Below are 17,397 nucleotides of genomic sequence, written 5' to 3'. Positions count from 1 at the left end.
ATGTGGAAATGTGTGAGCTTTCAGAGGTAGTGGGTCCTTCTGGCAGAAGGTTGAAGGGAATAGAACAGGGAGACTTACAGGACACAATGAGAATGAAAGACCAATTGTTGGAACCTCCACAGAACAAGATTTGAAAGCCACAGAACTTAAAAGTTGAAAGGGGAAACCAAACCCCGAAGATTCTTAAGAGTGGAAAACTAAGTGCATTACATGTGGTAGACAGGTATTTGGAGGGGGGTGGGGGGGGTGGAGGAAGGCAAAATAATACAGGTCAGGAAACAAACAAAAAATGTAAGATCAAAGGAAATGCAGAAAAAGTGTAGCTAATGAAAAGAAATGCTGAAACCACAGAAATTAACTAAAGGTAGGTGGTGAGAACCAAGCACATATTGTAAAGTCATTTGCCACCTGTGATGTTCAGAGAAACCAGTGTCATGAGGGAGAATCCAGTAGTAAAGAGATAGTAATAAACATAACACATAATCTTGTGCGTACACCTGCCTGGCAAGTACTGTGCTTCCTTACACCTGAGCAACAACAGCACCAAAAGAGAAAATGCTGCAGCTTTGCCAGATAACCTTTCCTGGGTTTCTGATCACCATGCTTAGCGTGCCATTAAGACCCAAAGACCAAGCAGCAAGCAAGTAATGGAACAGTGCCATAAAGTGGTTTGCAGAGTGTCGAAGACGTAGATGTAGGTGAAGCACTAACATGACCATTACAAGCAAAAACACAAATAGTTTTATTTTAATTTTTCACATGCTCTGTGGTCGCATTCACTGCAAGTTGCCATGATGTGGAATGTGTCAGCAGGTACAAACCAGATACATTTTCTCTGTGAGACCAATGGCTACGTGATGGCCATTTAAATAAACAGATTAATTCTTAATCTACAATAAACACTGATAAACTTAATCTGACCTTTACCTGCAAGAGTAAGTTACGTTGTGAACCAAAGACACTTCGTACATAATGTCATATTTACAAATACTAGCAATTATTTATAAACTGTGTCTGATTTTTACAGCAATTTTCGTAAGAGTGTAAATGTGCTGTGAGACAGTTGTTAGTGTTACCTAAATTTTTACACAGTGCCTAGTACTTGAAGTTCGAGTATGGACACCATGTTATCCTTACATGACATTTCCGTAAGAGTACTTTGTGGCTGTGCATGGAACTGTGCCAAAAAATTGTTCCATATGACATCAATAAATGGAAGTTTGCAAAGCTAATTTTGCAATTCTTCCATCTATATCTCCATTTATACTCTGCAAACTACCTTGAAGAGCATGGCAGAAGCTACATCCTATTGTACATTCCATTCATGTATGGAGAGCAGGAAGGATTGTTGGAATGCCTCTATGCATGCTGTAATTGTTCTAAGCTTATCCTCACAATCCCTTTTGATCAATGTGTCTATATTGTAGTATATTCCTAGAGTTCATCATTTAATGCTGGTTCTTGAAACTATTAGTAGACTTTCTCGGGATAGCTTACGTCTATCTTCAAGAGTCAGCCAGTTCAGTTCTTTCAACATCTCACTGAGCCTGTCCCATGGGTCAGACAAAACCAGGAACCATTTGTGCTGCTCTTCACTGTATACATTCAATATCCCCTGTCAATCCCCTTCAGTAACGGCCACATACACTTGAGCAATAGTCTAGTCACTTGAACGGGTGTTTTGTAAACTGTCTCCTTTGTAGCCTCATCGCACTTCCCCAGGATTCTACCAATAAACCGAAGCCTACCACCCACTTTATCCATGACTTTATTCAATTTCATATCACTACAAAGTGTTACATGAAGGTATCAGGTCTAGAAGTATGAAACCGGAATTTCAGTATAGATGGTGCTAGCCACCAGTGTAGGACCTGTGAGACTGCTCCTGCGGGGCCATCTGCTTCCTGTAACGGCTGACGAGGAATGTCAACAAACCTAACCCAAGTCCCGTACATTGGTATCTGTTTCAAACCCGTGTAAACATGTTGAGTTTTGTGTCTAGGAACTAAATTTTGTGGACAGCAATGGTTTTCTGTTATGTTATCATTTGACGAAAACTGCTGCAGAATTGCATCAAATGCTTGCCGAAATTTTCAGCGAACATGCTCTTGGGAAAACAGTGTTTCAAGCAGTTCAAAAACTTCAAAAGTGGTGATTTGGACATGAGAAACGACAAGCGCAGGAAACTAAAAAGTTCGAAGACAAAGAATTGGAGGCCTAACTGGATGAAGATGATACTCAGACTCAACGGGAACTTGTGGAACATTAAATGTGATGCAAAAAATAAATAAATAAATTATCTTCGGTTGAAAGCTACAGGGAAGGTGCAGAAAGTTGGAAAATGTGTTCCAAATGAATTGAATGAAAGACAACAAGCAAATCAGAAGACCACATGTGAAATGCTGCTCACCATATGCAAAAGAAAGTCGTTTCTTCATCAAATAGTGACAGGTGGATATATTTTGAGAATCCTAAGCACAGTAAATCATGGGTGAATCCAGGCAAACCATCAACATCCACCACAAGACTAACTTGCTTTGGAAAGAAGACGATACTCTGTGTTCGGTGGGATCAGAAGGGAGTAATTTATTATGAGCTGCTGAAACCTGGTGAAACCATTAACACTCACAGCTATCAACAGCAAATGATTGTTTTAGATCGAGCATAACATGAAAAATGACGGGAATAAGATAAAAGGCAATACAAAATCATATTTCTACATGATAACGCACCACCACACAGCAAAACAGGTCAGGGAAACGATTGAGGCATTCAGATGGGAAATACTAGGGCATGTGCTTAGTATCCAAATTTAGCTCCATTCGATTATCACCCATTTGCATCACTGGGAGACACACTCAATGAATAACGCTTCAATTCACATGAAAATGTACAAAAATGGCTCGCTGACTTGTTCGCTTCAGAAGAAGAACTGTTTCTTTGGTGTGGCATTCATAGTTTGCTAGAGAGGTGGGAGAAATGTATAAATAGCAAGTTGCCAATCTTTGCATCATTTAGAAATCTTATCAAGATCTGGCTGAATATTTATGCAGCTTCTTTGAGACAGTACTTCATTATAGATAACTGCATCATCTGCAAGAAGTCTAAGATTACTATTCATATTGTCTAGAAGATCACTAAAATACAACATGAACAGCAAGGAATCCAACACACTTCCCTGGGGCACACTCAAAGTTACTTCTACATCTCACAAAATTCCAATCACCAACTTTCTCCTCCGAATGCGAAAATATTTTGTTGACACCGACCTACATAGGGAGAAACGATCGCCACTATAAAATAAGAGAAATCAGAGCTCGTACAGAAGGATATTGGTGTTTGTTTATGTGCGTTATATGAGATTGGAATAATAAAGAATTGTGAAGGATGAACCCTCTGCCAGGCACTTAAATGTGATTTGCAGAGTATCCATGTAGCTGCCTCACTATTGACTTCCTGCCCAAAAGTATGTGCAGAGGGTAGACAAAAATATGGAAACACCAAAATCACAACACATTGCCATGCCTAATATTATGTAGGAAAACTATTGTAATTCAAAACAGTAGTGGCCACCCTGACAACTTGAAACACGTATGACCTCTTTGTCAGTGCACTCCTGCTTAATCTTTGATGTGTCCACATGCATGATGCCACTGCATGTTTCTATTCCTTGACCACAGGTAAGGGTATGGAGGATTTCATATACAATATGATACTCAACCAACAGTTTTTGACTTCAGCAGGTTAGTGGCTTGTTATGACGTCACTATTACTTTTTGAAATTTTGTAGGTAGTAGGAGTAAAAGGCTATTTACAACTTGAACAGAAAGCAGAAGGCAGTTAGAAGAATTAAGGGCCACGAAAGAAAGAAGTGGTTGAGAAGGGAGTGAGACAGGGTTGCACATAACCCCAATATTACTCAGTCTGTACATTTAGCGTGAGGTCTGCCGATGACACTGTAATTCTGTCAGAGACTGTATACGATTTGGAAGAACAGTTGAAAGGAATGGGCAAGGTCTTAAAAGTAGGATATAAGATGACCATAAATAGAAGCAAAATAAGGATATGTACACAAATTTAATCAGGTGGTGATGAGGGAATTAGAAAAGGGAATAATACTCTTTAAGCAGTAGATCCATTTTGCTACACTCCTGGAAATGGAAAAAAGAACACATTGACACCAGTGTGTCAGACCCACCATACTTGCTCCGGACACTGCAAGAGGGCTGTACAAGCAACGATCACACGCACGGCACAGCGGACACACCAGGAACCGCGGTGTTGGCCGTCGAATGGCGCTAGCTGCGCAGCATTTGTGCACCGCCGCCGTCAGTGTCAGCCAGTTTGCCGTGGCATACGGAGCTCCATCGCAGTCTTTAACACTGGTAGCATGCCGCGACAGCGTGGACGTGAACCGTATGTGCAGTTGACGGTCTTTGAGCGAGGGCGTATAGTGGGCATGCGGGAGGCCGGGTGGACGTACCGCCGAATTGCTCAACACGTGGGGTGTGAGGTCTCCACAGTACATCGACGTTGTCGCCAGTAGTCGGCGGAAGGTGCATGTGCCCGTCGACATGGGACCGGACCACAGCGACGCACGAATGCACGCCAAGACCGTAGGATCCTACGCAGTGCCGTAGGGGACCGCACCGCCACTTCCCAGCAAATTAGGGACACTGTTGCTCCTAGGGTACCGGCGAGGACCATTCCCAACCGTCTCCATGAAGCTGGGCTACGGTCCCGCACACCGTTAGGCCGTCTTCCGCTCACGCCCCAACATCGTGCAGCCCGCCTCCAGTGGTGTTGCGACAGGCGTGAATGGAGGGACGAATGGAGACGTGTCGTCTTCAGCGATGAGAGTCGCTTCTGCCTTGGTGCCAAAGATGGTTGTATGCGTGTTTGGCGCCTTGCAGGTGAGCGCCACAATCAGGACTGCATACGACCGAGGCACACAGGGCCAACACCCGTCATCATGGTGTGGGGAGCGATCTCCTACACTGGCCGTACACCTCTGGTGATCGTCGAGGGGACACTGAATAGTGCACGGTGCATCCAAACCGTCATCGAACCCATCGTTCTACCATTCCTAGACCGGCAAGGGAACTTGCTGTTCCAACAGGACAATGCATGTCCGCATGTATCCCGTGCCACCCAACGTGCTCTAGAAGGTGTAATTCAACTACCCTGGCCAGCAAGATCTCTGGATCTGTCCCCCATTGAGCATGTTTGGGACTGGATGAAGCGTCGTCTCACGCGGTCTGCACGAACGCTGGTCCAACTGAGGCGCCAGGTGGAAATGGCATGGCAAGCCGTTTCACAGGACTACATCCAGCATCTCTACGATCGTCTCCATGGGGAATAGCAGCCTGCATTGCTGCGAAAGGTGGATATACACTGTACTAGTGCCGACATTGTGCATGGTCTGTTGCCTGTGTCTATGGGCCTGTGGTTCTGTCAGTGTGATCATGTGATGTATCTGACCCCAGGAATGTGTCAATAAAGTTTCCCCTTCCTGGGACAATGAATTCACGGTGTTCTTATTTCAATTTCCAGGAGTGTATTTGGCCAGCAAAATAACAGATGACCTGGCAATGGCAAAAACAGCATTTCTGAAGGAAAGAAATTTAATATCGAATAGTTTTTAAGTCTTTTCGGAAGGTATCTGTATGAAGTGCAGCTACGTACAGAAGTGAAAGTGCAGCCAAGAAGAGAGTAGTAGCTTCTGAAATGTGGTGCTACAGAAGAATGCTGAAGATCAGATAGGTAGATCATGTAAGTACTGAAGCAGAACTGGCGAGAATAGAAATTTGTGGCAGAACCTGACTAAAGGAAGAGATTGGTTAATTAGACACATTCTGAGATATCAGGGAATCATCAGTTTAGTATTGGAGGAAAGAGTGAATGGTAAAAATCATAGAGGGAGACCAAGAGATGAATGCAGTGAGCAGATTCAGAAGGATGTAAACTGCAGTAGTTATTGGCAGATGATGAGGCTTCCAGAGGACAGAGTACCCTGTACATCTGCATCAAAACAGTCTTTGGATAGAAGACCATTATTGTGTAACATGACAGTTCCTTTAGAAGCTTATTTGCAAAAACTTTATACCAGGAGGTCCTCTCCCATCATGCATTGTTCTGATGGATATGTACCTATTATGTGCTACTTCAATTTATTCTTCTCAACTTGAGCCACAGTTCTTCAATCCAGTGAAATGTTTCAATTTCCTTCCACAGATGTGACATTACATACTGCCTCTTTATTTAGTTAAATGAACATATAGATCTTTCTACTTATTTTAGTTGTCCTTTGTGCTTTAGTAAACATTGTTGCTACAACCACATTATGGTCACCTACACCAATTCCAATGTGGACATCTTCAAATAGGTCATGTATATTTTTTCCCTAAGGTCAAATATATCAGTCATGTTCTAAGCAGTTTTCAAATGAAGCATTAAGTGTTGTTTCACTTAATGTATTGGCGTGCTCACCACTTACAAACTGTAACTATCCCAACTGACTGTTTATTGATCAAAGTCTCCAATGCCGGTATGACTGGGGTATATATGTACAAGAGAGCTTAAGCAATTCTAAATTTTTTGATAATGTCTAGGGATGAGTCTGACAATCAACTGAAACACCCAATTACAAGTTTATGTAAACCCTTGATACCGAGTCTTGACCAATCTTTGATCACGGTGGATTTCAGTTTGTCTACTGCACCAGACCCATCACCTCTACTTTCCACTTGCCTTCCCTTTAGATATAGACCTTCATTTAATGTAAATCTCTCATTGCTAGCAATTTAGACTTCTTAGCAGATTTTTACATATAGCATTGTGTGAGTTCCAGCACTACTTCTGAATATTTCGGCAACTGGTCACCAGGATTTCAATTGAATCATCTATGTGTGGTTGGAGGGGAAGGAGCATTTTGTTGGGTCTTACATTAATACTACAGGTTCTCCTATAACTATTATAATCTCTGATGTGTAGTGCACCACTGATCCACATAGAGGGCACTGCAATTCTCAGCATTATGGCCCCAGTACAAGAGATTGTAGCCTAATTTATCATAGAAAGAATATTTGTAATATTTAGTTCAAGCCTTCTACTCAGCCCAAAACAGGGAGGAATCTGTTTGAGGCCAATGATGCTAGCTGTGAGCAGTCTGCAAGCAATGTTGACTTCATCCTAATCTGCCAGTCACTTAAGTGATTCAAGTATGAGCTTGAAGCTCACACAAAAGGCATCGTTTGTACCCTCAATGGTAGCCAGAACAGCCTCTTCAAGATCTTGATCGGGGCCTCCAGGTCCCTTTAGTACTTGCTGAAACCAACTGCACTAATATTCAATCAGATCTTGATAAGTTTTCAAAACGGTGTTATGACTGGCATCTTGCTTTTTACCTTCTGAAATGAAAAATCGCAAGTTTACAAAACAAAAAATAAAGCATGCTATGATCACAACAACAATGGGTCACAACTGGATTCAGTCTACTCATAGAAATACTTGGTGCGGCAATTTGTAGGGATGAGAAATATAACATAGGTTCTGTTTTGTGGGGACATGAAATATAAAATAGGTTCAGTTGCTGGTATAGCAAGTGGCAGATGTCAATTACTAGCATACATGGAAAGTGCAGTCCTTCTATATAGAGAGCTGCTTAGAAATCACTCGTGAAACTCATCCAAAAATATTGCTAAATCGTATGGAATCTGCACCAAACTGGCGGATACTGAACATAACATGTTCGATGACACTTGGAAGAGGATCACAAAGACACCGGAAAAACTTGAGCTGGTAGATACTTTTAAGACGGACGTCAACTATCACGTGAGGGCCAATTTACGAAGTTTCAACTACCAATTTTTAGTGAAGAATCTGTGAATACATCGCAAACGTTACAGAACATTCAGACAAGAGTAGACTAATTATATCGCGCACGTAGGCATTCAAGCAACATTCTTCCCGCACTTCGCAAACAAATGGTATGAGGAGTCAAAATAATGGTACAATGGGGAGTACCCTTTGCCACTAACTTCGCAGTACTTTGAGAAGCAAACACAAAATGCTACAGATTTTTTTCTTTGATAGAACGGAAAATTACGTATGATGTGTAGTGAAAAGGTGTTAGTTGTGCAGTGGGTGTAGCCCAATATCTGAAACGATTAAAAGATATCATAATACGAGAAGTGAGATCACAGAAAATGCTACAGTAATCATACTTGAGCAAATGTCTCTACAAGCAACTGACATACAGCCGCTTACAATACAATTATTACTGATTTTACTGTGGATTCTGATAATTACCTCAAACAGGAGCAACAACCTTTTCTTTTCTTCTTTTTAGTTTAGTATAATCGGATGTCCAATAATGAGCAACTAACACTTGGCACGAAACTATATTATCTACATAATGGGATATGCGATATAAATATGTTAAAAACAGACTGCCGTCTCAGATGTCCTGCATGAATTTTCGAAACATTGGTGCTATTGGTACTGAAGGATTAATGAACTACATATAAACTAAACCAGCTCAATACAAAAACAATACTCCACAATCCACTACACTTTCCCGCCGAAATTCACAGTATCGATATAGGTGGTCGCAAATTCTCGTGATGTATATCGCAATCACTTCGATTTATCAACTTCGATGTACGTGGCGTTAATCTGGTATATTATCTCTGGTTCGGACTAGTATATACAGAACTTGTGTGTAGTGGTGATGTGTGATTGTTGACATTTCTATAACATGCAATATTTCTGGTGACACATCTGTAGAAAAAAAAGTATGGGGTGGCGTGACATTTCTGTTTTAATTTTACATGTACAGTTTCAGATTTTTTGTGCTTTGCAAGGGGGCGGCATTCAAGCAAATGAAATAATTGCATTCGGCAAAAGTCTTAATAGTTTAGAACCCAATAAAGTTTCAGCTGGCAGTGATGCAGTTAATGCACTTAGAAATAAAAGAAGCCCAGTTGTGATTCCATTATTACATGATGAACATTGTAAACTGGATTTACAGAGATGGTGCGGTAATCTGCCAAACAACGATGACTTGACGGTGCTGGAATGCATACAGTCTTTCAAGGTGAGAATTTACACAATTTTTTTTTTTATTTAGCTACACGCACATCCATTCAGTAATTATATTGTCGCTTTGTTTACATTTGAAATCTGACAGGTGTAGTTGGTACCATTATGTTTATATCAGTTGCTTTGTCGTTACCATTACTTTCACTGCCTCTCAGACGTGGAACTTAAGATTCATGTACCGATTACTTTATATTCAACCATGACATTTTGGACCGTCAGGTCCCATTTTCGGTGAGCTCTAATCGAATATCACATGTCATATTGCCGCCCTTCTTTTCAGACCTTCAGAAACAGCAGAATATAAAAAGGTAACACACTGGAAACAGTGTAGGCCTAATTCATTTACGGAGTAATAGCCCCCACCCCCATTCCTTTAATTACTAGTATGCATTTACCGTGTAATAACCCCCACCCCTATTCCTTTATTTACTGGTATGGTTTTCAGCTGGGGTATTTTGACTATAAAAAAACTTGAATAAAGTAATTATCACACAGGTCTCAATTTTCAATCTTAATTAGTGGTTTGATTCAGTCAGCTATATTAGGTGCGATGGTACCTAGTATTTCCTTGTCGTAATTCTCTTTCTGACTGACTGGTTTTGTGGTGCGGTATATTCAGCAACAAGCTTACCGTATTTTACAGACATCATCATATCTTATTTCGTCTAGAACATCTAGAGAAACAGTTGAGACACTGTTGGGTACCAGTACAAATGTGGATTTGCACGCGATTACAGCAGTGGATCAGGGTGACTTGTGTGGAGCAAGAGACTTAGTCTGCAAAACTAAGTACACATTCATGAGAAAGTTTATTTCAACCAGATATATGAAAGAAAATGCTGCCTACTTCCCCCAGAATTTGACATTATTGTATAGTACATGGATTCCTTCCCAACTGTAATGTCCCACAAGTGTCTTTCTTGTGGCATTCATCAATCATGTCAACTGAACCTGCCAGCACCAGAGATCTGCTTCATCGTTTAGCATAATGATAATATGGCATGTGACATTAGATGTGCTCAAACAGAACCTTGGGAAATTTTTTTTACTGTCAATATTGCTGTTTTGGAATGGAGATTGCAGTGACATACTGATGTGTAACATAACCCAAGGCCAAGGTTAGATTGAAAGGTGACAATTTAGTTTGAACTGACCAAGCAGTATCAAATGCTTTGGCTAATCCCAAGAATCTCTGCACCACATATTATAAGGGGTAAATCACTTTGCAAATGGTAGCTCAGATCACAATTTGGCTTGAATCGGACTATCTACTTTGAATAATTACACAATATAACAAAATTTATTCCATTTCTTTGCTTTTACACATAGTGTGTTAAGAAGAAAGACTTAGCCTAGTTTGGTCATCAAGCTTCTAATTCTGGAGTGCTTTTTTCTGTCTCTCCTGCAAATGGTTATTTTATTCCTCTGTATTTTACTGTGATCACTCATTAATTTAACTTAGCTCTGATCATCACATATTTTTATGACATTGACCGAAACAATCAGGTCTCACAGGTACGCATGGATTTTATGAACTGGCTGGCCTAAGGATATGTCTGTCTAGAAGTAATGCACATATGACTCTCCCTGTGTTAGTTGCCATATAGCAGAAGTAGTCACTTCAGTGACATCTAGAAAATGTATGTAGGGACAGATATTTCAAGCTGATGTTAGTCCTTTGTGAAATGCTAGGACTTCTGCTTCCTCAGTTATATTAAGTAGCTCCTGCTTGTCTCTTTCTCTTAACTTAGTATTTGTATGGCATCGATATTTATCCTATGCCTAGCTGTAGGGCCTATGTATGTGTGCTATTAGAATTAAGCCCACTGTACAACAAGCATTGATATTGGTCATATAGCATGTACGGATCATCAGTTCTTTGGTTTAGGTAATGTCATAATTTGTAGGGGTAATTAGGCTACTAAGAAAACATGTTTGCAATTTTCATTATAATTTATTGGATCACTCAGTTTTGAGCCGCATGACTAGTGGGAACTTATTGAAGAGTTTTGCACTGGAACACAGAACCTAATTCTGATTTGTAGACAACAGGAAGGAAAAGTCTATCCAGAACTAATTTCTTTGTCCTGTACTGTGTTTGTGTTAACCACAAGATGATCAGATAGTGGAAAGTTCAGGATAGAATAACAACTGAATGTCTCCTTTGCGTGATGATCAGTTTTCTGGTTTACACAGTATCCTGACTGCTTGCTTTTTCCAAGTAAGTGATGCATTTACTTTCCATTCTACATCACAGAAAGTAATGTGATATGAAAATAGGACATAAAAAGTATGCGTCAATAAAAGGGTCCGATTCTGCCTGTCTGCTTTGACCTGTGATGTAGCTGTGTTGTGTTGTGTGATGCCATTAAGGTGCAGCATGTTAGAAATGGATTGTGTTTGCAAGGGTGTGTTAGAGTAGCCTAAGTGGCTACTACCCTAATATGTGGTTTTTGTTTCTAAATTGTTCGTGAGTGATGTTAGTGCAATATCGACCTTTGTGCTGCGTGTTACTTGATGATGTGGGAGTTGTGGTTTTTTTGCTGCCTTGGCAGTATGTTATTTTAGTGTCATTGGTTACTGGGTCCTGATTTATTTTTGGTTTTGGAATTGTTAGTTCATCATGTCGTTAGTGGTTTGAAAATCATTTTTTTTATTACAGTTTTGTTTGGTACTATCTATCTATGGATGTTCCGATGAAGTTTACTAGTCATTGGTTGGTTGCTGATATGAGTAACATTACGGCGTATGCAATTAAAGTTCTCCAGTTATGTGGCTATTTGGTGGAAGGTGTAAAGTGTCAGCAGTGACTGCGAATTTGACATTGAGCTAGGTCTCTGCATCTCAAACCAGGTACAGGTGTATGTGGCAATGTTTTCAATGTGTTTCAGTAATGGTTATGTAGGTCAAATAAAATTTTTTATTCCAGATTGTTTGGTGTTTCTTGTTTGGTTTATTCTTGAGGATTTCCTGTTTGTTATTTTTCAGTATTGTTTGCTGTCGAATGAATCCTTTCTTACTGTATATTTAGCTTGTCCCCACCTGAGACCCTCTACTTTCCACATCATTAATTTCACTTTATTGCTGAAGTTAAATATTTTGCATGGTTAATTATCTTTGTTTGTGGGTATATTTAGTGACCTTATGGGTGCCATTTTGTATACACTGGCAATAGGGGGTGTCCGCCATCTTGATGACGTCACAGGTCAAAAAGCAGACGAGCAGAATCGGACATGTCCATGTTGCCAAAAATCGTATTAAATATGATGTGCACAGGCAGATTGGCAACTACCAAAAGTTTAAGTGTGGAAGAAGTGTAGAACCATGTAAAGCAATACAGACCCCAAGTCTTATAATAAATAATAAATTGAAGAAAGAAAAATTTAAGTTCTGAGCGGTTGTAGATCCAGAAAACACTTATGACACTATTGAATAGAATACACTAATTGAAATTATCAGAAATAAAGTACAGAAAACAAAAGGTTGTCAGCAACCTGTAAAGTAACTAGACTTCAGTTACAAGAATCAGTGCTGCTTCAACTTGTTTTTTAAAATGTGCTCCACTGACCCTATTAGCATTCCTCCAGAACCTCATCAACTTCTCCCCCGTTTGCTTCACCTAGTCTTACTTAACCCATCAAGCCACCTTTCTAGATGTTGACATCCAGCTCATAGATGGCTACATCAGTACCTCCATCCAAATCAAACCTACTAACCATCAGCAATACCTCCACTTTGACAGCTGCCACCCATTCCATACCAAGAAGTGCCTTCCATACAGCCTAGCCACCCAGGGTCATCCCATCTGCAGTGACAAGCAGTTCCTCTCAGAATATACCGAGTGTCTCGCTGAAGCCTTCTCTGACTGTAATTATCCTCCCAACCTTGTACAAAAACAAATCTGCCATGCCTTATCTTTCCAGTCTCCCACCACCCCCCCAAAATCCCACAGTCTGGTCACAGAGGAGCATTGCCCTCATAACTCAGTACCATCCACGACTGGAGCAACTGAATTACGTTCTGCGCCAGGGTTTTGAGTATGTCTCTTACTGCCCTGAAATGAGAAGTGTCCTGCCCACTACATTCCCACCCTTCCTACAGTGATATTCCGATGTCCACTGAACCTACACAGTATACTTGTCCAGCCTTACACAACCCCTGCTCCCAATCCCATGCCTCATGTTTCATACCCTTGTAATAGAGCTAGATGGAAGACCTGCCCCATACATCCTCCAGTGTGGTCACTAACATCACCTATCCCATCAAAGGCAGGGCTACCTGTGAAACCAGTCATGTGATTTACAAGCTAAGCTGCGACCAGTGTGAAGCATTATCTGTAGGCATGACAACCAACAAGCTGTCTGTCCGTATGAATGGCCACCAACAGACTGTGGCCAAGAAACAAGTGGACTACCCTGTTGCTGAACACACTGCCAAACGTGGTATCCTTCATTTCAGTGACTGCTTCACAGCTTATGCCATATGGATCCTTCCCCCAACATCAGCTTTTCTGAATTGTGCAGGCGAGAACTTTCCCTGCAACAAATCCTATGTTCTGGTAACACTCCTGGCCTCAACCTTCGTTAGTCACTGTCCTTACCCATCCAGCCCTCTCCCTGTTCCCATTCGAGGACTACACAGCCATCATTTCACCACCACACCCAGTCTTTTTATTTCTCTCCTTTCTGCTACTTCCCCCTGCCTCCCTCCGCATCTCTCCCCTGCCCTCCGTCCAAACTCCAGCACTTCACTGTCTGCTACCTCCACCATACTATCTGTTGTGTACATAGTTCCGCGTAGTCAGCGCATACACAACTTTCCAAATAGAGCGCGCCCCGCTAAGCACAACAGCGCAGGCACAGCTCTCGTCGGTCTCCGCACTACAAGATGGCGCTGTCTTAGAGACGGACCAAATTCTGCTTCCACCGATACGCGTATTAATATGTCACGCAGCCAATGAGATTGCTGCTAACGTAGAACCTTTTCTCCTCGCAGATCACACTCGCGCAGTAATACCTGAATGTGCGAGGTATTATAACGAGTGTACAGACTTCCGATTAGTCAGTCTGCATTTGTCTGTGCCTAACAAGATTATCATATTCCTGTTCATAGCCATGAAGAGAAATGTATAGACACTTTGTGAAGTATCTGAGATATGTGAGAATAAGATTAATGTACCAAGACCAAAGGAACTTCAGATTGTCAATTGTAAACAGCATCCAGAATCAAGTTAAGTAATTTCTATGCTGTAATCCTTCATGCTTTCCCGGCAATCTGTTGACATCTTGGATATTCTGGAATCCAGCCGGATGTTCGCATCGTTCTCGCATGATATTTCAACAGCGTGCCTCGCTGTCTTCTTCAGGTGCTACCTGAGATTAGTCCTTGGGTCGATCGAGTCCAGTATTTATGCCTGGGAGGAGCTGGGCATTCGCTAATCGCCCCACTCCAAGTCGAGTGTTCCGTCTGTGGTCCACGCCCGCCAAACTCTGCTTCAACGGACCCCTCCAGTTGTGGATGTTCCGACTGCCGTCGGTGCCCGTTTTGGCCGTCCTCAACTGTTGTGGTTGTCATCTGAGGTGTGTCAGACCCGATCTGATATGTTGGGTACTCTATCTCATGACTGTTACTATGATTTCCACTTCTGTTTCATGCTGGGCGCTCCCTAATCAGTCCGCGCCGCGTCATGTGTTTCGTCTGAGGTCCGCACCCGCCAGACGCGGCTACATTGTCCCTTTCTGGTTGCTTGTGTTCCCTCCGCCATCTGCGCCCGGCCTGGCCGTCGTTTGAAGTCGAGTACATGATCTGGGGTGTGTTAGATCTGGTCTCTAATGTCCAACACCTTGTCTCACGGCTGTTCTCTCGGTCTCCACTTCTATTTCTTGTAGAATCCTGGAGTGTCCTGTGTTGAGTTTTCACAAGCTCAAGCGCTGGATTCCAGGCAGTGCTGATTTGGTACCCCGAGTCATGGTTGATTAGATTGTCTGTGACCTTAATCTCAATGGCTTCTTTAATGACACTGTCCCAAAATCTTGAGGTCTGTGACACAATCTTGGTGTCATTGTAATCCATTGAATGACCAAGTTCCAGACAATGCTCTGCTATGGCTGATTTAGTTGCCTGCGCCTGAGTCTGGTATGTCTCTGGTGTTCTTTACACCTGATGTCCACAGTTCTGGTGGTCTGGCCAATGTATGACATCCCACACTGGCATGGTATGTTGTAAATACCTGGCTTGCATAGCCCCAGGTCATCTTCTACATTCCCCAGAATAGCCCCAATTTTGGTGGGTGGGCAGAATATACTCTTGATGTCATATTTCTGGAGAATCCTGCTGATTTTGGCAGAGATAGGTCCGGCGTATGGCAGCCCTGAGGCAAGGTGTTGGACATTAGAGACCAGATCTGACACACCCCAGATCATGAACTCGACTTCAGAAGACGGCCAGGCCAAGCTTGGATGGCGGAGGGAACACCGGCGACCAAAGAGGGACAATGTAGCCGCGTATGGCGGGCGCGTACCTCAGACGGAACACACGACGCGGCACGGACCGATTAGGGAGCACCCAGCATGAAATAGAAGTGGAAATCATAGTAACAGTCATGAGATAGAGTACCCAACATATCAGATCGGGTCTGACACACCTCAGATGACGACCACAACCGTTGAGGACGTCCAAAACGGGCGCCGACAGCAGTCGGAACATCCACGACTGGAGGGGTCCGTTGAAGCCGAGTATGGCAGGCGTGGACCACAGATGGAACACTCGACTCGGCGCGGACCGATTAGGGAATGCCCAGCTCCTCCCAGGCATAAATACTAGACTCGTTCGACCCAAGGACCAGTCTCAGGTAGCACCTCAAGAAGACAGTGAGGCACACTGTTGACATATCATGCGAGAACGACGCGAACATCCGGCTGAATTCCCGAATATCCAAGATGTCAATTTCTAGCATTTTTATTATTTTAATGAATGTGTGTAAAATTTAATCAAGTTCTGTTTAAAGTTGGTCACCGTCAATCTGCTTCGCTAAGTGTTCAAGTGGCATTTCTATTGTCTGTCCTAACGGCAAAAGATAAACACGCCACGATAAGACCACAAGACATATTGCTGACACTCGCCTACTTCACTAGAGCGACAAGTCTTAATAATCTGATGGTGTGTGTACCGAAGGTCTTACAGTACGCACACCACACTATCCCTCCCCACCTAAGCCTCCTCCTTACCCCCATCCAGTTGCCACTCCCATCATGCACTGGTGCTGCTACTTGCAGTGCAGTTTCAGTTGCCTGAGATTGGAGTCATGTGTGCGAGTTGCGTTTGTGTTTTCGTGTGTGGGTGTATGTATGTGTGTCTTGTTGTTGACAAAGGCCTTAATGGCTGAAAGCTTTAATTGTGTGAATCTTTTTGTTGTGTCTATCTGCTACTCAGCATCTCTGCTATATGGTGAGTAGCAATTTTCCTTCTTTAATATTGTTACATTCCATTGACTGATTAGTCATTTACACTGTTGGTGTCTTCAGAATTTGAGCCCAGAAAAATCCACAGTGTACAATACAGAAGTGCTGCTATTCAGAAATCACTAGAGTGCATGAGATATGGTCATGGTGAAAATTATCTCATCTGCTCAAAATCCTGAAGGACATGAGTAGTGGTTATTTAGATATAACTAGCAGCGAAAATAACCTGGATGATTAATGACATGCTACAGCTACCAAAAAATCAGAAGGTTGTAAATTTCTGCTAGGTATAATACACATCACATTCCTGGAAACTTGTGAATTGACCTACTGGCCAGGAACATTTGTCGAAGGTATAGTATCATGATACGTGATTTCTGTAAGAGGTCTGCAGCTCATAGTCGCGTTCTCGCTTCTCGAGCATGGGGACTCGGGTTCAATTCCCGACAGGGTCAGGGATTTCCAGCTGCATCGAGATGACTGGGTGTTTGTGTTGTTGTCATCATTTCATCATCATTCATGAAAGTGGCGGGATTGAACTGAGCAACAGTTGGGAATTTGTACGGATGCTGATAACTGTGTAGTTGAGCGCCCCACAGGCCAAACGTCATTATCATTCTCTATGAGAACTACTACCTTTAACTTGAATCGAGTCATGTGCTACAACAAACAGTGTTCCTGTAAATGATGATCAACAAGACGTTGATGAAACCAACTGTCTGGCCATGGTTAGTTGCTTTCACATTGTTCTACCAGGATGCAATAGTTTCAGCAAATAACAAATACAATGTAACTGGATAGATAAAAGAATCTAGTCAGCAACCAGCAATAGGAG

The 17,397-nt window shown here is 42.2% G+C and overlaps 2 protein-coding genes across 2 annotated transcripts in view; one reads left to right on the top strand and one right to left on the bottom strand.

Moving 5' to 3' along the window:
• The window catches only part of LOC126335481 (DNA primase large subunit), a 73,538-nt gene extending 64,931 nt beyond the window's left edge, over positions 1-8,607 (bottom strand). The window contains exon 1 of the mRNA XM_049998800.1: positions 8,311-8,607. The gene's annotated coding sequence lies outside the window, so the exon portion shown is untranslated. The remainder of the gene's footprint in view (positions 1-8,310) is intronic.
• Positions 8,608-8,681: 74 nt separating this feature from the next.
• The window catches only part of LOC126335480 (Golgi apparatus protein 1), a 130,443-nt gene continuing 121,727 nt past the window's right edge, over positions 8,682-17,397 (top strand). The window contains exon 1 of the mRNA XM_049998799.1: positions 8,682-9,097. Coding sequence (XP_049854756.1) covers positions 8,798-9,097 — 300 coding nt within the window. The 5' untranslated portion in view covers positions 8,682-8,797. The remainder of the gene's footprint in view (positions 9,098-17,397) is intronic.

Source organism: Schistocerca gregaria, chromosome 2, assembly GCF_023897955.1.
Source record: "Schistocerca gregaria isolate iqSchGreg1 chromosome 2, iqSchGreg1.2, whole genome shotgun sequence".
NCBI lineage: Eukaryota > Metazoa > Arthropoda > Insecta > Orthoptera > Acrididae > Schistocerca > Schistocerca gregaria.
Note: the sequence above shows the minus strand (reverse complement) of the source record. Positions and strands in the feature narration are given on the sequence as shown.